This window comes from Doryrhamphus excisus, linkage group LG9, assembly GCF_037039965.1.
Source record: "Doryrhamphus excisus strain RoL-2023G ecotype Guam linkage group LG9, RoL_Dexc_Guam_v1.1, whole genome shotgun sequence".
Taxonomy (NCBI): domain Eukaryota; kingdom Metazoa; phylum Chordata; class Actinopteri; order Syngnathiformes; family Syngnathidae; genus Doryrhamphus; species Doryrhamphus excisus.
Window position 1 is genome coordinate 9,415,435 of NC_136365.1, and position 21,561 is coordinate 9,436,995.

The 21,561-nt window shown below is 41.0% G+C and overlaps 2 protein-coding genes across 6 annotated transcripts in view; one reads left to right on the forward strand and one right to left on the reverse strand.

Moving 5' to 3' along the window:
- Positions 1-280: 280 nt before the first annotated feature.
- On the forward strand, positions 281-13,583 carry LOC131120131 (centrosomal protein of 95 kDa-like). Of its 4 annotated transcripts, none has more exons than XM_058065201.2 (21): positions 281-511; positions 1,672-1,800; positions 2,182-2,289; positions 2,720-2,830; positions 3,352-3,490; positions 3,783-3,892; positions 6,662-6,852; positions 6,986-7,043; positions 7,294-7,355; positions 7,773-7,954; positions 8,044-8,182; positions 8,714-8,831; positions 8,936-9,105; positions 9,170-9,265; positions 9,347-9,485; positions 10,488-10,657; positions 10,720-10,794; positions 10,857-11,009; positions 12,270-12,416; positions 12,790-12,861; positions 12,918-13,583. In XM_058065201.2, the coding sequence occupies exons 1-21, from the start codon at positions 487-489 to the stop codon at positions 13,092-13,094; spliced, it is 2,571 nt and encodes an 856-aa protein (XP_057921184.2). In that variant the 5' UTR covers positions 281-486; the 3' UTR covers positions 13,095-13,583. The 4 variants fall into 4 exon arrangements, with proteins under 4 accessions (XP_057921184.2, XP_057921188.2, XP_057921185.2 ...); XM_058065205.2 differs by having other exon boundaries at positions 7,842-7,954; XM_058065202.2 differs by having other exon boundaries at positions 6,665-6,852.
- Positions 13,584-15,814: 2,231 nt separating this feature from the next.
- Positions 15,815-21,561, reverse strand: part of LOC131120177 (E3 ubiquitin-protein ligase SMURF2-like) — a 39,631-nt gene continuing 33,884 nt past the window's right edge. For both annotated transcript variants that reach the window (XM_058065207.2, XM_058065206.2), the window contains exons 13-20: positions 19,584-19,687; positions 19,395-19,509; positions 19,141-19,319; positions 18,082-18,219; positions 17,876-17,996; positions 17,597-17,798; positions 17,373-17,448; positions 15,815-16,639 (exon numbers count right to left, since the gene is read on the reverse strand). In XM_058065207.2, coding sequence (XP_057921190.1) covers positions 16,540-16,639; positions 17,373-17,448; positions 17,597-17,798; positions 17,876-17,996; positions 18,082-18,219; positions 19,141-19,319; positions 19,395-19,509; positions 19,584-19,687 — 1,035 coding nt within the window. In that variant the 3' untranslated portion in view covers positions 15,815-16,539. The remainder of the gene's footprint in view (positions 16,640-17,372; positions 17,449-17,596; positions 17,799-17,875; positions 17,997-18,081; positions 18,220-19,140; positions 19,320-19,394; positions 19,510-19,583; positions 19,688-21,561) is intronic.

The window sequence follows — 21,561 nt, forward strand, 5'->3', positions numbered from 1 at the left end:
CATATATATATATATATGCTTTAAAAACTTGTAATGTTCCATTATTATTTCATAGGAAAGTATCTGGAATGACGTACTATGTAAAGAACGTTGATTGGATCTATGGAAATGTGTGAGGCAACACTTTATCAACACTGGTTGTATTTGTATGAAACACTACATATGTTACACATACTTTATTTTTATGATGTACTATTTAAGCAGAAACTATTATTGCTTGCAGCACTACACATACACAAAGCCTCCAGTAGATGGCAGTGCAAATAGTTCACCAATGCACTTCCGGGAACTAGCAAGAAGGCCATCCAATGAAACAACACTTCAATTTTAAGTGAGGAAAGACAGTTCCTTCTTTTTCTCATACTTAAAACCTCATCCTCAACAAACGAAACATTTGTTACTACAGAGAGTTATTACCAGAACCCTCTCGCAAAGCTACTTCGTAGACTTTTTGAGCCACTGCTGTTTCTCTTCAACAGCTGTTTCATGGGAACCCCGGAGGAAGAGAAAGGTACGGCAGCAGCAAATACTCTCTCCAAGCTAACTTTAACATTGTTGCTAACTTTGGCGGCTAGCCTGTCCTTTTTCGATATTTTGTTGTGGCAACGAGCTCATACATTGTATTCCAAGCACAATATGTCTACATTACCGTGTTCTTTGACGTTTGGCTGAAACAAATGTGACAACATTTAGCCGTGTTGGCTAGTTTTGGTGTTCGTTCGGCGAGTCATATTTGCGACACAAAATGGCCATTTACGTTTATGTAGATCCACTAATGTGAACACCAAGTGTTTATATTAATTGTTGTATGTTGCTGTTTTGTGTGTGAAGGATAAAGATTCATGTTCGCTCCCTAACTTCACTTTACTGCTGTTGTGGCATTCATGATTGATTTATGGCCTTCGACATGTCATTAAAACGGAATCTCGCTTTCTAACACAAAAAATAATTACCATTCACATTCCTTCATTCACACGTTTGTCCCAAATGACAAAACAAATACCCAGCTTCCCCAAAACTACTGTAAAAAGATTCTACATTTTAAACGAGTCAATGTTTTCAAACTACTACAGACTCTAATATAACTAAACAAAATGTTTTGCATTAAAATACATTTAAATAATTATTTGCTTATTATTATTATTAGGCCTTGAGATGGGTCAGTGCAGCAACATTAATTTCAGTGCATTGTGAATTTTTGTAAACCAAAATTGCAAACGGGTACATATTTCATATAAGGCTGAAATATACATAGTCAAACATACACACTTTGTTTTTCAGTAGAGACACACAGTGTGCAGTCATGTAGAAAATAGTAAAAGGTTAGAAATTTTGCTACATGCATGGGGAAAAACAAGTTTTGTCATCTGACAAATATGCTACAAAACAGTGAGAGCCGGTAGTTTACTCTTACATAAATAATTGCATTAGTTTAGACTGTGATAAGGTTTTCAATGGGACATTTGTTTTATTGGGACATGGTTTTTGTTCAGTTTTTAGGCAGTTTTCCTCACTAATTTAAGGAACATAGATGACAATTTCAAAATGTTTTTTTAAATGAATGAATTAATTTTCTGGAAAATTTCACCTGTATTCATTCAGCGCAACCAAAATTGCTTGATATAATCACTTAAGCGTTAACCGTGTTATTGTTTTTCATTCTTTGCACAGATTGGTTAGATGTGGCCAATGATCTACTCAGCAAGTGCCACATAGAACGGAAGCTGACGAGACTCACAGACTGTGATGCAAATGTGTTTATTAGTCTCTATGAGAACATCCTTAAAGAGACCGTTCCAGGTAAGCTTGAATGTTAGAGCTAAAATTGTCAGGATTTGGAATCTTTGGTCTTTTGAAAAGATTGAGTGGATTACATCAACATGCGTAAACATTGTTCACTTGCTTTTATTTCATTTTCCCCCTATTTTTAATTACAAATTGAACTCAATGTGGTCGTAATAATAACTCAGTTATGTTACGTGGAGGTGTTATCATCTTCTGTGTGTGAGGAATGAGACCCATGCCTTTTTAAGCATATGATCTATCAAAGTGTACTGGTGTGTATATTGTGCTGATGTCTAAAGTATACATGTTGACATGGATGTTTACTTTTGTCAACATCGTCACATGTCTGCCATGCTTTTCTCACGTGTGAGGGTGTTGGCTTTTTCTTTCTTTCAGATTATATTGCATCACCAAGCAGTCAAGAGGATGACGTGCATAATGTTCAGTGTGTGATTGACTCACTGTCACTGGATTATCTTCAGATCAGCCTCTCGCATATTACAGGTATCATTGATATTCATTTCATGTCCAAGTGTGTAAAATAGGGGTGTCGCGACACACATGGATCACAAGATTGGGCCTAATGAGACAAGATTTTAACATGATATTTAATAACAGTACAATTAAAAAAATACACATGACGATATATTGATAATTTAATTTTGATTATGTTGCCCTCTTATGCTACCGGCCCTACCTCCACCCACTGAGACAAGTTGACTATATGTCTGACAAAAGGGCTCACTCCGTTCATGCTGTTCTATGGAACAAACACGCCAAGATGCTGAAAGCAATGCACAGAGTGAACTCTTTTCATGCCTGTTTGGACAAGAGAGAGATGAGGAATTTCTTTTATGAACGAGAAATCACGCTTTAATCTTGTGACACCCCAGTGCACAATGCTGTGTTTAACGCTGACGATGTGTGCTTCCAGGAGAAAATGTTATCAGGGGAGACAAAGAGTCGATCAAGAACCTCTTGGATATCTTTGATGGCCTATTGGAATATCTCAATGAGGAGATAAGTGAGGGCTCATACAATGACGGTAAGCACAAGGACTTATTAAACCCAGGGGCAGAATGTGGGCTCAGAGGTTGTATCAGAGGCAGGCGTTAAAGAGAATAGTGGGAGGCTGGAACAGTGATTTAATAGGAAAGTGTGAAAGGGCCATCTTTTTCAGTGTTTTTTTGTTTTCATTTCAGTGTTCCTCTGCACATTTTGCAATGACTGGTGCTTTTCCGTGTTCCCTGTTACATAAAGTGTACATAGTTCCTTTTAAAAACCAGCAATGAGAAACAGAGACTGCTCTTATTTGGCAGAACTGGGAAGCACTTTGAGCCCCTCAGCACACACTTTACGTAACAGCATCTGCAAGCTAATGTTCTTTACACAAAATACAGGGTACAATTGGATAACTGGATAAAATGGTCATTAATTGGAGCGTCTTAAAGTTTGTTTACAATCACTAATTGTACATCTGCACTCAGTTCAGCTGGTTTTAGTCAGTGTGCCCACCTTTGGATATTTGAAAATTATTGTTTCAACATATTTGTTCTTTTTTTGAAGAAGAAGACGACTCAGGGACTTGTAACGGTGGTCTCGGAGAGGATTTTCCGCGTGAAACAGAGGAGCCGACATACAGCAACGCCATCAATTACATGGATGCTACGACAGAGGGAACATCTTTGTCTTCTGATGGAGGAGAGTAAGTAATTTGTTTGTTTTTTATCTCCTTTTATGTTGCTTGTTAAAGCTGAGGTTTGTCTGGGCTGGCTTTTTAGTATAAATAGCACTGATGTTTCAGAGGTGAGACAATCCCTGTGTAAATGGCGAGGGCCAGTTTCACACCAACTTCTCCTGCCATGTTTTATTGAAAGGAATGTGGCAAAAGAGGGAATACTTCAAGCCACATGGATACATGTACTGTAAAATAAATACTGCTGGACTATGTCAATCATAGTTAGATACTTTGGCTCATTGTGTATATTAAAATGCAGGTCCGCTCCACAGTCGAGTAGGCAGTCTGGCAAAAGTGAACAGCCGGGATCGGCCAGTGAACTCATAGGGCTTGGAGTTTCAGCGCGGACGTTCACAGACAATCCAGAAGGTGAGTGTTACGCCCCAACTCGGGGAAATACCAGAGCCTAACATAAAATGACGAGTTCCAACCCTCTCACATCTCAAAAGACATTTTCACAACTTGTGCTTGACATAAATGTGTTTACTAAAAATAATAAATCAGAAACACAGCAGTATTTTCAATATAAAGAGTCCAACAATCCAAAAATGAGGTGCAGCCAGTTAGGATGAGAAGGGGAGACATCATCATGGTGTCTCTCTCTGCCTTTTTATGGCTGTTTGCTGCAGCCAATCCAGGGACCAAAACAAAACACACACGCCTGCACAACATTTAAAGCAATCAGCCAAAAAAAACAAAACAACACCAAAACTTATGATGCACAGTTGTAACAATGAGAGAGGAAAAGACACATTTTGTCTTTGTGTGATGTAGCAAAAAAAACAAAAAAAACAATTTTACCTCCAGGGTAAGAGACTGACTGTGGTGGACCAGCCAGGACACCTCACATGTACTAGTGTCATCATTACTAGTTAAATGTGTGTTCTGTGCTTGTACAAAACACATAAAATGATCATAAAAAGTTCATCTCCAGACATTATGTTGTATATAAGAGTCATGTTGTGCGTTTGTCATGTGCACTCTGTAGAGCAGGGGTGGGCAAATACTTTCACTCGTGGGCCGCATTGAGGAAACAAAATTGTCTGGGGGGGCCAGAACATATATATATATATATATATATATATATATATATACAGTGAAGAAAATAAGTATTTGAACACCCTGCTATTTTGCTATTTCTCCCACTTAGAAATCATGGAGGGGTCTGAAATTTTCATCGTAGGTGCATGTCCACTGTGAGAGAGATAAACTAAAAAGAAAAATCCAGAAATCACAATGCATGATTTTTTAACAATTTATTTGTGTGATACAGCTGCAAATAAGTATTTGAACACCTGAGAAAATGAATGTTAATATTTGGTACAGTAGCCTTTGTTTGCTATTACAGAGGTCAAACGTTTCCTGTAGTTTTTCACCAGGTTTGCACACACTGCAGGAGGGATCTTGGCCCACTCCTCCACACAGATCTTCTCTAGATCAGTCAGGTTTCTGGGCTGTCGCTGAGAAACACGGAGTTTGAGCTCCCTCCAAAGATTTTCGATTGGGTTCAGGTCTGGAGACTGGCTGGGCCATGCTAGAACCTTGATATGCTTCTTACGGAGCCACTCCTTGGTTTTCCTGGCTGTGTGCTTCGGGTCGTTGTCGTGTTGGAAGACCCAGCCACGACCCATCTTCAATGCTCTGACAGAGGGAAGGAGGTTGTTCCCCAAAATCTCACAATACACGGCCCCAGTCATCCTCTCTTTAATGCAGTGCACTCGTCCTGTCCCATGTGCAGAAAAACACCCCCAAAGCATGATGCTACCACCCCCATGCTTCACAGTAGGGATGGTGTTCTTCGGATTGTACTCTTCATTCTTCTTCCTCCAAACACGCTTATTGGAATTATGACCAAAAAGTTCTATTTTGGTCTCATCTGACCATAAAACTTTCTCCCATGACTCCTCTGTATCATCCAAATGGTCATATGCAAACTTAAGACGGGCCTTGACATGTGCTGGTTTAAGCAGGGGAACCTTTCGTGCCATGCATGATTTCACATCATGACGTCTTAGTGTATTACCTACAGTAACCTTGGAAACGGTGGTCCCAGCTCTTTTCAGGTCATTGACCAAGTCCTGTCGTGTAGTTCTGGGCTGATTCCTCACCTTTCTTAGAATCATTGAGACCCCACGAGGTGATATCTTGCATGGGGCTCCACTCCGATTGAGATTGACCGTCATGTTTAGCTTCTTCCATTTTCTAATGATAGCTCCAACAGTGGACCTTTTTTCACCAAGCTGCTTGGTAATTGCTCCGTAGCCCTTTCCAGCCTTGTGGAGGTGTACAATTTTGTCTCTGGTGTCTTTGGACAGCTCTTTGGTCTTCGCCATGTTACAAGTTAAAGTCTTACTGATTGTATGGGGTGGACAGGTGTCTTTATGCAGCTAACGACCTCAAACAGGTGCATCTGATTCAGGATGATACATGGAGTGCAGGTGGACTTCTAATGGGCAGACTAACAGGTCTTTCAGGGTCAGAATTCTAGATGATACACAGGTGTTCAAATACTTATTTGCAGCTGTATCACACAAATAAATTGTTAAAAAATCATGCATTGTGATTTCTGGATTTTTCTTTTTAGTTTATCTCTCTCACAGTGGACATGCACCTACGATGAAAATTTCAGACCCCTCCATGATTTCTAAGTGGGAGAAATAGCAAAATAGCAGGGTGTTCAAATACTTATTTTCTTCACTGTATATATATATATATATTTTTTTTAACACACACACTATTTTATACTTATAATTTTCCTGGAATTTTTTTTTGTCTAATTTTATCTGTGAGTGTTATATACTATCAGCTGTATGTTTTCATGTCCCTTTTTTCAGGAGCACTTTAAACATCACACCACATCTAACTACGTCATTTAATTTGACAGTTTTGTTGTTTTTTTTTACTAAATAAGACTTGCAAGTCATGTTGCCAGTTTGTATGTTAAAAGTTGAAATACTTAGAAAGCAACTGGCGGGCCGGATTCAAACGCTTGGTGGGCCGCATGTGGCCCCCGGGCCGTAGTTTGCCCACCCCTGCTGTAGAGGGAGGCCTAGAGCGGAGCGGAGGGGGCGCGTGGGACTCTTGCTGCAATTTAAACGTGTGATTACATTTTAACTCCTGACTCATTTATTCTCCCAGCAGAACGATCTGTCCCTCTGCAAACTACTGATGCAATCACCGCCACAGGTCCCTCAGAAGACCAGGATCCACCTTCGGCTGTACTGCTGCACTCGGCCATCGCTCTGCACCCACCCAGTCAGAGCGACTCTCCCCAAGCACACTCCCTTGGCCAAGCCCCAACAACGGCTGGAGTCTCTGCCACAATCCAGGTACTATTAGATCCATCTTTTATGATATATGATATATTAATTTGATTTGTAGATGCAAGTGTAGCTCACAAGATCACGAGATCAAGTCTTTTGCAGTCACTGTTTATAGAGTCAGGCATGGTCTTTTCTCCAGACACAGACATCCAGAGCTGGAAACCAGTTTGTTGACTGCAATGGAGTGCACTCTCCTGGTGAGTCAAAACAAAATGGTCACGCAAATTATTCTGATAAAAGTAACGGTAAAAACAGTAAACGGGTTTCCTATGCCATAACTACAAAAATATTCCATTAATGTTGAATCCTGCTTTGCAGAAATTCACTTGTCACGGTCTGGAACCAGTTAACAGCAATAAACGTCATAAACAGGCTCAAATGACATTAATGTTGGGACATCATTAAAAAGGGCTAACTCTAGACATCACATCTGCATTCATTTTCCAGCTCGGAGTGAAAAGGATTCATCCATCCAGGAAAGGACCGACATAGGGGGAGAGACACTGGAGGTGAGAACGCAAAGTCACATTTGGTTTGTTTATACATGACGCTGAGTGTATCATGACGGGTTGGTAGACTAATAGCGTCCTGGCCTGCTCAAAGGGGTGTTCATACCAGCTATTAAGTCTTGTTGTCAAGTTGTTCCTTTTTGTGAAAATAGATGCCTTCTGCTGTACAAGAACGGGTACTGACAAGTCACCCACGGAGGAGTCATACTCCATAGTAGTCATAATTCAATTGTTGGATCGACTGGAATCGAAAACATTTAAAGAACATTATATTTCAGAAGTTATACAAAGGTTATAATGCAGACATTGGCCCCAAAAAAACACACAATCACTTGGTCACACTACAAATGTTGCTTCTATGTCTTGTCCCATTTGATGAACTCAATTTTTGTTTTTGTTTTAACACTCACAAAACAGCCCACTAATGGAGGCCCCAGGAGGGTTTTATTCCACACGCAACCAGATGTGCTCTTCCTCACACTGCAGGATGAGCTACCTGCCACAACTACATCTGCCCCAGACACAGAAGAAGAGGAGCAAGAGGAAGACCTAAGTTCACCAAGAGGAAGCGTGGACCATCACCATGGGACCAACCATCGGTGTGGTCATATGAACTTATATAAATTAGCTAGATATGTTTGCTTTCAGGTTGTATTGCTGTTAAACCAGCATTTCTTTATTTGAGCAGCAGGTTGCAGGAGAATGAGGAAGAAGAAGACATTATAGAGCAACGGTCTCACGGCAGAGAGAGAAGCAGAAAAGGAGCGGAAAAGGAACTTCATCACATTTCGGAAAAACTTGCCCATCGGATTGAGGAGCTGGATCAGGTGTGTGTTTTAATCTCAGGCTTTGTTTGGGTACAGTGCTCCAGACTGTGACTAAATGGTCCACATATGAGACTTTGTAAATACATTTTTCGTCTACTCGCACATGTGTGACAAGATAAAAGTACGGTCACACTGCTCTGCAGGCCCCCGATCGTGTCTGATCTCAGAAGCAAAGTTATTCCTCTAAACTGGTTCAACTCCTATTTGGAGGCCAGGAACTACTTTGTTGGAATTGGTAACTGTGTCTCAGACCAAATGGCTATGATCCGTGGGGTTCCCCAGGAGTCAATTGTTCAATCTGTAAATGTTTCCTTTCGGCCAGCTAATATGTAGCTGCAATGTGTGCTACCACAACTTGGGCAACCCATGTGTATAAATATGATACCACCAATGTGGCCTTCCAGAAGCTGAGTAAAAAAAGTTAGCCTGCAGTCCTGATGTTTATTTTGACTACTCTGGAGTCTAATATTACTATCCCTTGTGTTCCGTTTTAAATTTTTTTTTTATTTGTCTCCATGTTTTTTCCTGCAGATGCTAAAACGACTGTTGGGAAACAGCAGAGAGCCTGGTACTCTCAGAGACGACGACGAGCTGTCCCAGCACAGTGATAGCATCACGCAGCCTCATGGGACTCTGAGAGCACACATAGGTGAGGACAGGTCCTACATATGCAAACATTTGGATCTAAATCGGGTTGGTGTGAACACGAGCAAGTCCACCGCTTTCTGATAAAGGAAGATTGTCTAATTTCAGGAACACCCGAGCGCTTTTCATATACCTCGCCCCTACGAGGTCATGACTCTTTGCAGGAGCAGTCAGAGGATGAGGAGGCTGAAGCCCTGAGCTCTGACAGCAGGCCAGCAAACATCCCTGCTGGTGCTCGGTGGCAGAGTGAGCCACTTCGCCGTAGAAAACACAGAAAGGTTAATTCCTATTACACGACATGAACAACATACAGTTAGTTAACCAGCATCTGTCCCATTTTAGTCTGTGGTTAACCAGGCCTATGAGAAGGAGTTGAGGAGATTAGAATGCAAAAAACGAGCAGTTGTCGACAAGGAACGACACAAAGCACAGGAGGCTGTAAGTCATCAACATGGCGTCGTAAACCACTCCCCCGACCCCCAATGACATCGCCATTGAATATACTCTGTGTGTGTATAGGAGCGAGAGTATAGAGACGCTATACTAAAAGACTTTTCCAAAGTACCCACAAGGTCTCCATCTCCAGTAAAGTCCCAGCAGAGGCTCAACACACAGGCCACATCAGGACGACTGCGAATACCCAAGAAAACTCCACCACGTAAGATACATTTGTCCTTCATCAATGTCATTGCCGTTACCATAAACGCTCCAGTTAACGCATTGAAATCAATTATAGTTTGGGTGACTAAACACCCCGACTGTAATGAAAGCACTTTAGGATACTCCCATTACTGTACTTTAGCAGTATTGTATTTATAGCAGGGGTCTCAAACTCAATTTACCTGGGGGCCACCGGAGCTAGGTTCTGGGTGAAGCTGGGCCGCATCAGGTTTTCAAAAAAAAAAACACAAAACGTATTTATTAAAAACTGGAAAAAAAAATCAATAAAAAAAACATCTTCAATGCTTTTGCTTCTGCTATACCCTACACTTTTTCAGTACTTTGGTTCCGGTTTTCCACACCAAAATATCTGATAAAACATTCCGCTGTTCTCAAATATCTTAATTTTTATTTTTCTATACACAAAATAAGATAAAAAAAATAAACAAATTAAGAATAAAGACAATAAATCAATCAATCAGTAATAAATAAGTAAAATAATAATAAAACAGCAAATAAGAAAAACGTAAGAAACCACATACAGTTGCTAGAGAAATTATTTTTTTCAGATTCAAATGTACAGTATTAACAGTTATTTAACCTTTAACATGAACATTAATGAAACTTAATCATTTTACCCAATTAGCAAGTTAGCATCGTACTCAGCTCCATCTGGGAGCAGCATCGTAACTTTAACATGTTTGATGAGATGCTTTATCTTGACGTGTATTTTCCGTTTTATTCCAAATCATTTCCTGCATTTATTTGTACCCAGCGTCATAAGCCTTTAGCTTCATTGCTAATCCAAAGCAAAACAGGGCGGGGTAACAGGGTAGGGTAACAGTATGGGCGGGGCAAAAATCATGTTAATTGTGTCCGGTGTGCACACAGCTTTAAGCTGTCATTTCAACATTAAACTTTGGTATCAAGGTGGGGGCCTCAAACTAGCGTCGAGTTTGAGACCCCTGATTTATAGTCTGGAATTGTATTGTTACTTTAGTGATAGTGAGGGAGAATGAGCTCCTCCCCACCCTCCTGGAGGAGTTGCCGTACCTCCAGATGTCCCCGCGTGAGGTGGACCGCATGTGGCAGCAGCAGAGGCAGCAGATGGAGCGACTCCAGGCCCTCTCCTTCTCCCATAGGCAGCGTCGCAGCAAACTCTCCAAAGAGGTATAAAAAGGTGGGTCTCACGTTAACCAGAATTGTGATGGTGACGCTCACCTGTGTTGCAGGTGGAAGAAGCTCAGAGGAAACACGACCTTCTGGCAGGGATGGTCCACAGACAGCAGGAACACAGCAGGCGTCTGGTAAGATAGAGTTTGAACACAACAAGGGAGGCAGTGCAGGCAGTGAGCGGGTGATTCTGCAGAGGGACTTCAAGGAGCACATCCAGCAGCAGAGGGCCACCCAGAACCGACTGAGAGAGCAGCGGCAGCAGGTTGCCCGGGCCAGGAAGTACCACCAGGACTACTATGTCCAACACCGGGCTCGCCTAATGAGAGCTCGAACCAAAGAGGAGAGGGTGAGAACTAAAAAAAACTTGTGATATTCGAAGCGTAACATAAGCGAGGCATGACGACATATTAACCTTCCGACCCGTTTTACATTTTAATGCATAAAAGGAATCACATAACATTTGTTTATTGCATCAAGGCTTTTTTTACTATGTCAGGAAACTCTATTTCAACAAAATAAAACCCAAAAAATATTTTTTACGGCGGCACGGCGGACGAGTGGTTAGCGCACAGACCTCACAGCTAGGAGACCAGGGTTCAATTCCACCCTCTGCCATCTCTGTGTGGAGTTTGCATGTTCTCCCCGTGCATGGGTGGGTTTTCTCCGGTTTCCTCCCACATTCCAAAAACATGCTAGGTTAATTGGTGACTCCAAATTGTCCATAGGTATGAATGTGAGTGTGAATGGTTGTTTGTCTATATGTGCCCTGTGATTGGCTGGCCACCAGTCCAGGGTGTACCCCGCCTCTCGCCCGAAGACAGCTGGAATAGGCTCCAGCATCCCTGCGACCCTCGTGAGGAAAAAGCAGTAGAAAATGAATGAATGAATGAAATAATATTTACTAAATTTTAAAATGGTCTGGTTGAAATTGAAATTATGACCACTGTATTGTTAGGGTCGGTTTCCATTCTGTAATAATAATATGACTATAAAGCAATATTTTGAGCCAAAACTGAAATTATAAGTGCACAATAAGCCAACATAATGACAACCAGCTCCTCTTCTCATCATGTAAGCTTCAGGGGATTCTCATTTTCATTCTCATTTTCCAATATACCAGCATAAAAACAATGTCCAGACATGTGAGATGAATTCACTCATTTGATTGGCTGATTTCACATTTATAATTAGAATCATGGAAAGAATGGCAAGTAGTACAGTGAACCAAGATCTGGACCAAATTTTTGGTGACAATAACGGAGAGGACAGACCAGCATAGCCGTCGAGATAAGCAGGAGGACAATGTGGAGTATGATCCAGAAGACAAAGATGAAGAGGTTGCTGGTGGTGAAGCTGTTCTGTAGCTCTCAGTAACAGCCATTTTATTAATATGATTCTTTTGAGGTTCATTTTTACCATTTTTGGAAATTGAAATCGAGAGGTATAGTGACAAAAAATGGCCTACATGCCCACACCAGAAGTATTAAAACCAGTATTTTCATGGGTGAGGAAGCCTAAGAAGGTTAACCAAGAGATGAGAAGCAAATTTGATGGTAACTGAAGCTACTGACTCCACTCTATACGCATCATCATCCTGTCTGTCTAGATGTTTCGTCAGCTGTTTGAAGAAGGTTTGGAGCTGCAGAAGGCTCGTCTGAGGGAGCAAAGGGAATACGCCGCACAGCAGAGGGAGCAACACGATAGACAACACCTGGACCACATCCAGTCCATGGAGAACTACTACAAAGACCAAGTAGGACACACACTGTTCTTCATGGGATGCATTAAAAAAAATGTTGCGGTGACAAAGAAATATTTGCCTATTTTTGACAGGAGATGTGTTCATTGGGCAATATGGTTATTATTATGTTTGCACTACTGTACTGCATCATATACTGAAAGTCATTGGTGTTAAATGACAGTATTAATCCTCCTTTTGTCAATGCATTATTTTGTTGAAGGTCTGATAGAATAATGTAGCCATGTTTTTGTTCAATTTAGATCATGAAAGTATGGAAGCCAACCACCATCTTTTGTCAAGACAGAATTTTGAATGCAGCGTTTTGATTGGATCGCAGTCTAACTAAAAACATCCATGATGTCTGTCACTGCTTTTTTACTTTCAGTTCTCACTGCTGGCTGAGAAACTTTCACAAGAGCGACAGGAGATCCAGACGCGTAAAAAAGCTCAAGAAAAAGTAAGCAACAGTCATCTTGTGGATATCCAATGCCTGACCGAACTCCTTGCTCGCAGGTTCTTCTCAAGATGAAGCGTGAGCTGCGTTCCAGGATGGAACAAGAGATCAACGAGCTGCAGAAGATCATCGTCCAGAATGACCAAGACGACTACTTCGAGGATCTAGAGGTCCAGAGGCTACGCAGTCGAGTCCGCATGGCTTCGTTCCAGTCCCGCAAAAACTATCTACACTGATCTTCATGTCTGGAACTTGCCGTCAAGCCACATCTACAGTCTTCCCCATATTTGCACAGGAGGAGGATAAGACTGAGAACTCCATCTCCTTCTCCCTCCGACTCCAGCTGCTATGACGCCTTGCATCTTTACTCTGTCGGCCGTCTTATTTAAAGTAACACTGTTCCTTCCTCTGCCAAATAACCACCACAAGTATGAAGTTTGCAACTCACTTCTTTTTACGTCTTCCTTTTTAATGCGTCTCACAATACCTGTGGATTATTTATTTTTTTAACTTAAACTTTTCTTTCTCTAACACTAAGCAGGTACTGGTGCTTTGTGGTCACTGGGAACAATTACAACAATGTCTTAATTTCTTTACAATATTTTTTTTTTGAGAAAAACGTAACTTCTGTGAAGCTCTGAAAGATTAAATTGACTCTAATGCAATTCCCCCCACCCCCCAATCAATAAAACTGATGCTGTAATGTCTGAACAGTTGTGTCATACGTTCCTTCATACAATACTGTATAACCACTTGAGAGCAATCATACATTAACGCATTGATTCTTAAATGGTGGTACACCACTTTTTTTTTTTTTTTTTACATGAAATTGCACTGGATGTAACTAAATAATTTTACTAACCTAAGATTTGCTGACACCATTCTCTTTCAAATTCAATTTACTGAAATTACCGACGTTATAAATAAGCGTAGTACAACTCTTTAGTCAACAGAGGGCGTTACTCCATTACTGTATCTTGCTAGCAAGGTTTTAAAGGTTCATTTTTTAAATTCTGTACATAAAACGACGAGACAGTTTTATTTTCAGGCTATTTTGGTTGTCATCCTTTTGATTTGTTGCGAATTAAACCTCATTTTGCCTGAAATTGCATCAAGTTCATATGAATATCAAATGTAATGAAACCCAGCACATCTCCCTATTGTTGATCTCGACATCTACAATTGCGCGTAATAGAAAACAGAACAAAATATTAATAAAAAGGTTTAACTGTAACAAACAGTAGTTGAAGTGTCACTTTAAAATTAAAGTCGCAACTGCACATCCCAACAATTCTTTTTTTTTTTATTTACCTTTGCGTGAGGTTGCTACAGCAGCAGCACAACTCTCCCGTCTGTGAAGTTTTTTTTTTGTCCCAATACCCACACAATCATTAGTGAACACTTGTTTCTGTGCTGTAAATGAATGTTTGCGCAGTGCTGCAGTCTGGCTCTAGATTCCGGACATATATTTGACTGTCCATTCACTTTTAATGTTCGGTTTTCCTTAACAACGTTTTTACTTTGAAGCAACCAAAACTCAGGAGTTTTTCAGGAGTGACGTCACGTTTGCGTTCACTTTACCGTAATAACTGAAACTTCAGTTTTGGGCGTAATGACTTCAGTCTACCCCTGCTATCCGTCCGCTAGCATGATTATACATAAACATTATTGTTAATAATTCCCATTCACTGTATCCGGACCGCGGTCCACTATTTGATAATGGCTACTTTAAACCGACATGGAACGACCATTCGCTAGCGAACAGGCCAATGGGAACAGGCGCCCCAATGGCGGCTATTTTGACTGCTACATATAGACCGGATATAGCTAAACACAAACTTATATTTTATTTGAGCCAAGTGGCGAGGTACACTGCTGGTGAACTTGGTTAAAAACTGGGAGTGTTAAAATTGTTTAAAATGTGAGCATGCTAATTTTGAGCTAACTTCCGGTGTACATTTATGGATGAACATGTGCCGTCTTTCGCCCACAGTGTCGCAAAACTACATGGCGCAGTCAGTAATACGATATTCTGACTGCCTGACAGACAGGAAATGGACCTTATATCGCCGTTGACGTGACGTCATAAAGTGCGACTGAGGTGATGTATAAGCTTTAACGGTCGTCAAAATTCGTTAGGATATTGGAAGGAAAAAGAAACAGACATTGTTCTATAAAACATAAAGCTGTCATACCCAGACAGCAGTGTTTTATTGCTCTGCTTTTTGTAATAGTACAAGAATGTTTTTTTGTGTGTTGTTCATTTTTACCTTTGCTTTTTTTTATTGATTTTATGTACAGGTGTCACAGAGTAGCTTAGGTGAAAAAAAATCTAAACATTTACTGTAATAATAAATACAAAGCCTGGAAAAAGTACAGAATTTGTTAAAGTTGTTTTTGTCAAGGGACGGTGTTCACTTCCATTACTTTGCAGGCAGTTTGTTTATTTTAAGAACAATTTGGCCTCACAGCCCTAAAATGACCAAAATCATATACGGGGATGAGTGAAGCAGCCAGAAAAACAAAATGATGATCACAAATAGACAAACTACGTGTGTGCATATACTGTATGCCATCTTTTTGGCAAATAACATGCATTGCATTTTCTGTCTCCGATAACAATAAAACAAATAGCTATGCATATAAATAGGCATATTTTCCGAGTCTGCTTCATTGTTAAAAATTCAAACAAATATATTTAGATATGAAACTTTATTGTCCTCTGTGCTGCTTCCAATTTAGTGGAAACATCCCCATGTTGCTTCAAGCTCTGATGAAAGGACTATTCATTAATAATAATAATATTTTTAAAAATCAAGTCAGGTGCCGCCACATTTTATCATTTAAAAAAAAAAAAATCACCCTTCCCAGCACCCAACAAGAGAGAAATAAAAAAAAAAAGCACATGTTCACCTGAGAATGCAAAGAGGTCTGTGAAAGACAAACTACAAGCCAACACATAGAAAAATCATATATTTGCACATATATATATTCTCAAACAATGCAGGTGTTCAGATATGATTTCCTCTGTATATCTCTTAACATAATAATGATACATTTTAAAGTCATGTGGAAAAGAAAAAAAAGCACTCCTGACATCATCACTCACTTGCTTTAAAGTGCTTTACAGTGAGAAGAGAGAAGTGAAAATAATCTGCCTGGCAACACTCATGACTGTGACATGTGATGGGGACAGGAAAAGTGTAAAGCCATGTGGATGAATGTGAGAACAATTGGCCTAAATAGAAAAAAAAAGAGACAAACATGCATACATCTTCTTCACCAGAGTCCTTATTGTTAAACACCATTTCAACTGAAATCACACCCACCCACACACACATGCATACGTAAGAATTTGGACTGAGGTAGGATGAGTGTGTGTCTCTCCACCTTCATAAACATGGAGAGACAACAATGTGGGCAAGAAGTGGCTACCTGAAGACGACATGGCGAGAGGTCACAGTAGCGTCTGCATGTTGCTGATGAAATGATGCTTCTACAACACAAAGAAACACTGAACAAAGTCATACTGATACGGGGAAGAACGTTGGACAGCAGCGAGAAGACAAAAGAGGAAGACTGTGGGGATGCTCAGTTGTGGTGTCCTTCGTACAGTCTCGCTTCAGCATACTAGCATGCACTCGTGCGTGCACACACACACACACACGCAAAATATGTGTTTCATTCCACCGCAAAGCCGCACGTCTCCTCGATTGCGGTCAGCAGCTTGTCGTATAGCTTGTCGTAGCTCTCGTAGGGCGGAATGTCGATGCGGTTGAAGCTGGAAGAGACAAAAGCAACCTGAGTCAAAGTCATGTGTTACATTTTGCCATCCAACAGTAAGAACTAAGAATACTACTAACATTTGGGTAAATACATTGAAAACATGTATACAGATCTGAAAGATCAGGGTTAGAATCTCTGTTGGGCATCTCTGTGTGGAGTGTGCATGTTCTCTCTGTGTGGATGTGGGATAAGCTCCAGCATACCCGCGCCATAGAAGATAGGTGGTATACGTATATTATATACTGTATGGAATAATAAATTACACTATTAATAAAAGTTTAGTAAGAAAAATACATGAACACAAATAACACAATTAATAGTATTACTAATTACATTTTACCCACAAAAAAGCAAAAACATAACATAATAATACATGAAATAATAAATTATGAATAAAATTACATATAACATTTAATACACAAATGAATAAAGAAAAAATAATATATAGCAAGCATTACTAATCATATTCATGGTCACAATAGCAATAAATAACAAAAAAAAAAAAAAAATAAAATAATGACAAATTAACAGTAACGTCAATAAAACGAAGCCGAAAAGCAACAGTGTTGATTATACAGAAATGTTGAATGTAAATTAGGACCATTAATCATCTGTAATCTTTTGTTTTTTTAAAGGCCATATAGCGTATTAACTTAAATGGAAAGATTTTCACAGATGCTTTAGTAAAATGAGTTAGAAATGAGAGAGAGAGAGAGAGAGAGACCAACCAGGTGTGGGCTTTGGGCAGGTTGTTGGTGTTGGCGTCAATCTGATGAATGGTGAAGAGTCGCGGCCCCGCAGCACCTGCATGGCAACGCAGCAAGAAAAAGCCAAAGTTCACCTTTTCATATTTTACAGGCGCACTTACAACGATGAGGTCACCGCCCCCATCCCCGTAGAGCTAAGCAAACATTTGGCTGGGCGGCAACACGTGAGCGTGTCAGCCTCGCACCTTGTAGCGCCTTGAAGCCCTGCAGGGGTACTCTGGAAGAGCCGGTGACAAACTGCAGCAAGCGGGCCCTCCTTTCCTCGTCAAACGACTCCACCGCCTTCCAGAACCACTTGACGATGTTGCTGTCTGGCGTGCAGTGTTTCAGACGCGTGTTAGACTTCCAGTCGGAAACGTCGATTTTCCCCAGGCCGCACACGATCAGCTGCAGGAGGAGAGCGCAAGGGAAGAATTGAGGAGCGTGATAATGATCGGCGCCCTCTAATGTCTGTGCTCTCGTACCTCCAGCTCCTTCTCGTCAAAGGACTTGAGCAGATGCTGCGGGATGACCTCATTGAAGCCTTTCTGCAGGGCCAAAAACTGAGCCTCGATGCCGTGGAGGAAACGCCAGTTGACATACAACCTGTCCAGAGGGCAGAAACACTATCAATGCTGCAAGATGCACGCCATGCCAGTGGGTGGCGATGTCACCTGGCATGTCGTCATACCTGACATATTCCTTTTTGGTGTCCTCTGAGACAGAAATGCTCTTTCCATTGGGTTTGAGCTCGTGCTGGATGATTTCTCCATAAGCATTGTGCTCTACGCAGAAGGTATGGTCCAGGACACCCGTGATGTCATTGTCCCTGGGGAGAAAGTCGCTGCTTAGGCTCATTTCACTCATTAAATATTATTGGCTTGGCACATGGCAGCAGACGGGGCTATTGCAGTATATCCTAGCTAATAGTAGGCTGGCAACTACCTGCTAAAATGTACTTTCAAGTACTTAGGACTGGGGTGTCCCTAGTGTGGTCTGGGGGCCATTTTTTTTATTGGCCCATGAAAAAGTATAAAAATATAATTCATTCATTTTCTACCGCTTTTTCCTCACGAGGGTCGCAGGGGTGCTGGAGCCTATCCCAGCTGTCTTCGGGCAAGAGGCGGGGTACACCCTGGACTGGTCACCAGCCAATCACAGGGCACATACAGACAAACAACCATTCACACTCACATTTACATATAACATTTAATACACAAATGAATAAAGAACTCTAAGCTAAAAATAATATATAGCAAGCATTACTAATCATATTCAGCCAGCCAATCACAGGGCACATATAGACAAACAACCATTCACACTCACATTCATACCTATGGACAATTTGGATTGGCCAATTAACCTAGCATGTTTTTGGAGGAAACCGGAGTACCCGGAGAAAACCCACGCATGCACGGGGAGAACATGCAAACTCCACACAGAGATGGCCTCGGGTGGAATTGAACCCTGGTCTCCTAGCTGTGAGGTCTGCGCGCTAACCACTCGACCGCCGTGCCGCCCTAAAAATATAATTTCAGGGAAAAAGTTCTACTATGATGGCAATAAAGTGTGTACACCCCTCACATTTCAGCAAGCATTCTTATGACAGTATATACAGTAGGTAAACTAGGATATACTTTAGAGTAGTCAGTGTCCAACTGTTGTATGAGTACCAATGAGTACCAAAGTCATTGAGTCTTGGCTACAGTCAGCAAGGGGACAGGTAGAGTGACTAAGGTAGTGCTCTTACAGGATCCAAACAAGGCTGTTGTGTAGGTCGGGGTCCACAGACTCCATGTCATCCAGTGTGATGGGCTTTCCTAAGAGTTGTTTGTAAAAAGGCAGAGTGAAGCCTCCGTCGATGTAGTGGCCGTGAAACACAGCCATGCCCATGATACGACCCACAAAGTGGAAATATGACAGGTGCTCCTGCAAATGACACAATATCAATATGTGCATCATTTATGTTTCTCTTTTCGTGTGTCTGAACTAAATCGTTCGTACAGGGTTGACAGCAGAGTCGGGGTTAATCTGTAGAGTGTAGATGTCATCTCTGGAGTACTGGAACAAGCCATAGTAGGGGTTCAGCATCTCATGGGACAACAAGTATAACCACTCCCTAAAACACAGAAATAAAATATAATTGGGTTGACTGTAAGATGACTAGATGGGCGTACAACTAGGTCACATTACCTTGCCACGCCGCCGTAGTCTAGACCCTCCTCTCCTCTGAATTTGATCATCAGTCTTTTCCACAAATCCTTTGGTCGCATTTTCATCACCTGTCGGTATGACTCCTGTGGTTGAACAAATACAGATAATTAATTTTATGCAGTGCATTAACTTTGACAGTATGAGCCCGAGATCTGTAGTTTGGACCCACTGTCGCCCCTGAATGAGAAGCGGCAACCCAAACTGTGGAATTTTGAGAACACAATCTTATTAAATTTCATATTTTATTTAATCAATTACATGTTTTTATTTTAATATTTAAAATATAAAGGGACTATTTGCACTGGTTACATGGCTCCTTGGATACTTTGCTGTAATTCTGAGCCAATTGCAAACAGTCCCTTTAAAAAGGGACCCATTATGCTTTTCTCCCTTTTCTGACCCATAAATGTAGTTCGGATGTTGTATTCTCGTGTTAACTGATGCCAAAGTGGAAGTAGAAGTGAGCCCTGAAAGAAGTTTGGGATGGCTCAAAATGCTCGGTTTCAAAAGGCGTGGTGAAACTGGCCCTTTGTGATGTCACAGAGGGGCGGACTTCCTTATATGGTTCATAGTTAGGAAGCCCTTTGGGCGTGTGACCAAGTAGTAAGTAGTAGTAAGCCCTTTATTCTTGTCACTTATACAGGAGTACAAGCGAAATTGTGCAATCATCCGTCCATACATATACAACATACTATGCAGTGAGACAAGGGGTGACAGGACGGGATGATTGGCCGATGAAGGGGGGGGGACAACACTAGGAGAGGGGAGGGGGAAAAAAAACAACAACTGGATGCCTACGATGCCACACCAAACACAGCGGAGTGGGCAGGAAGCACATACAAAAGGAAATACAGTTGGAATAGGTGCAGATTCTGCAAATCTAAAAAAAAAATTGTGTGGGTTATAGGAGACCACAAGGGTCAAAAAATGAGCATAATAGGTCTCCTTGTAGTGTTAATTTGAGGTAGTGCAAAATAACACAATGTGACCAAACAGGTTTTTACCTGCAAATTCAAAAATTGTTAAACAAAGAGTATTTTCAGTACATATGTCACAGAGGGAGATGAAGTAGAGCATTTAGTAGATAAGTTTAATAATAACAGACCACCCCTTTGTCTGGGTCAAAAGATCGAATTGGGTATGAAATGCCTCCCAGTCACTCTTCTATAGAAAAACAGGAAATATTTGTCTTTGTGTATCAAATGGACATCAAGTTAAATCCACCCTCAATGTCCTTGCCCTCTCACTCAAGCTTGACCAAGTTGCCCAGTCACATGGCATGTAGTACCTCGTGGTGGCATAGCAAGCGCACAAAGTGCATTCATGGACAACAGGTCATCACCAGACGCAGCAGCCCACTGAAAATGGATCCTCAATGCACCTTTTTTTTTTTTTTTTTAAACAAAGCATCACACACCCACTTAGACAGGGATTATTATACATTTAAATATTTGATCAAATATTCTGCCAGCAACTGAAATGTCTAATCACGTTTGATCTGAATTGGATCCAGATTGCACCTTGGGCACCAATATGAATGTGACATGGAAAGTACAATTTAACATTTTCATTTGTTTATACCACTGTCAAATCTCATCAAGTTGCTTGTTATTTGTGTGCTTAGGAAAGATCTTGAAAGCCAAAATGTCAACAAAATTTGATGGGTGTTAAAAGTCTCAGTGGAGGTCTGCCTTCAGCAGCCTGGCAATCATTATAGCTAAATACAATACAGTAATACTATTACTACTACTAAGCACTGTACTAAATGTCACTGCCATTTTCTCCCTTACGCTACAAACTATTTCCTTTTAACATTACATAAGAGTGGACATCTCTGGGGAGGCCGTGTCTCAGTAAACATCTCTGCCCACAGTGACAACACATGACAGAGCTCTGTGGATTTGAACAACATTTACTGTGAAACTCTGTGAAAAGTGAAGAAACGGCTGACGTCGTT

What these genes read in the sequence shown, in the direction of transcription:
- LOC131120131 (XM_058065201.2), top strand. Translation starts at nt 487, where the DNA reads ATGGGAACCCCGGAGGAAGAGAAAG. An exon ending in AACCCCGGAGGAAGAGAAAG is followed by an intron (nt 512 to 1,671) that starts GTACGGCAGCAG and finishes TTCTTTGCACAG; the next exon opens with ATTGGTTAGATGTGGCCAAT. An exon ending in GCCGTAGAAAACACAGAAAG is followed by an intron (nt 9,106 to 9,169) that starts GTTAATTCCTAT and finishes GTCCCATTTTAG; the next exon opens with TCTGTGGTTAACCAGGCCTA.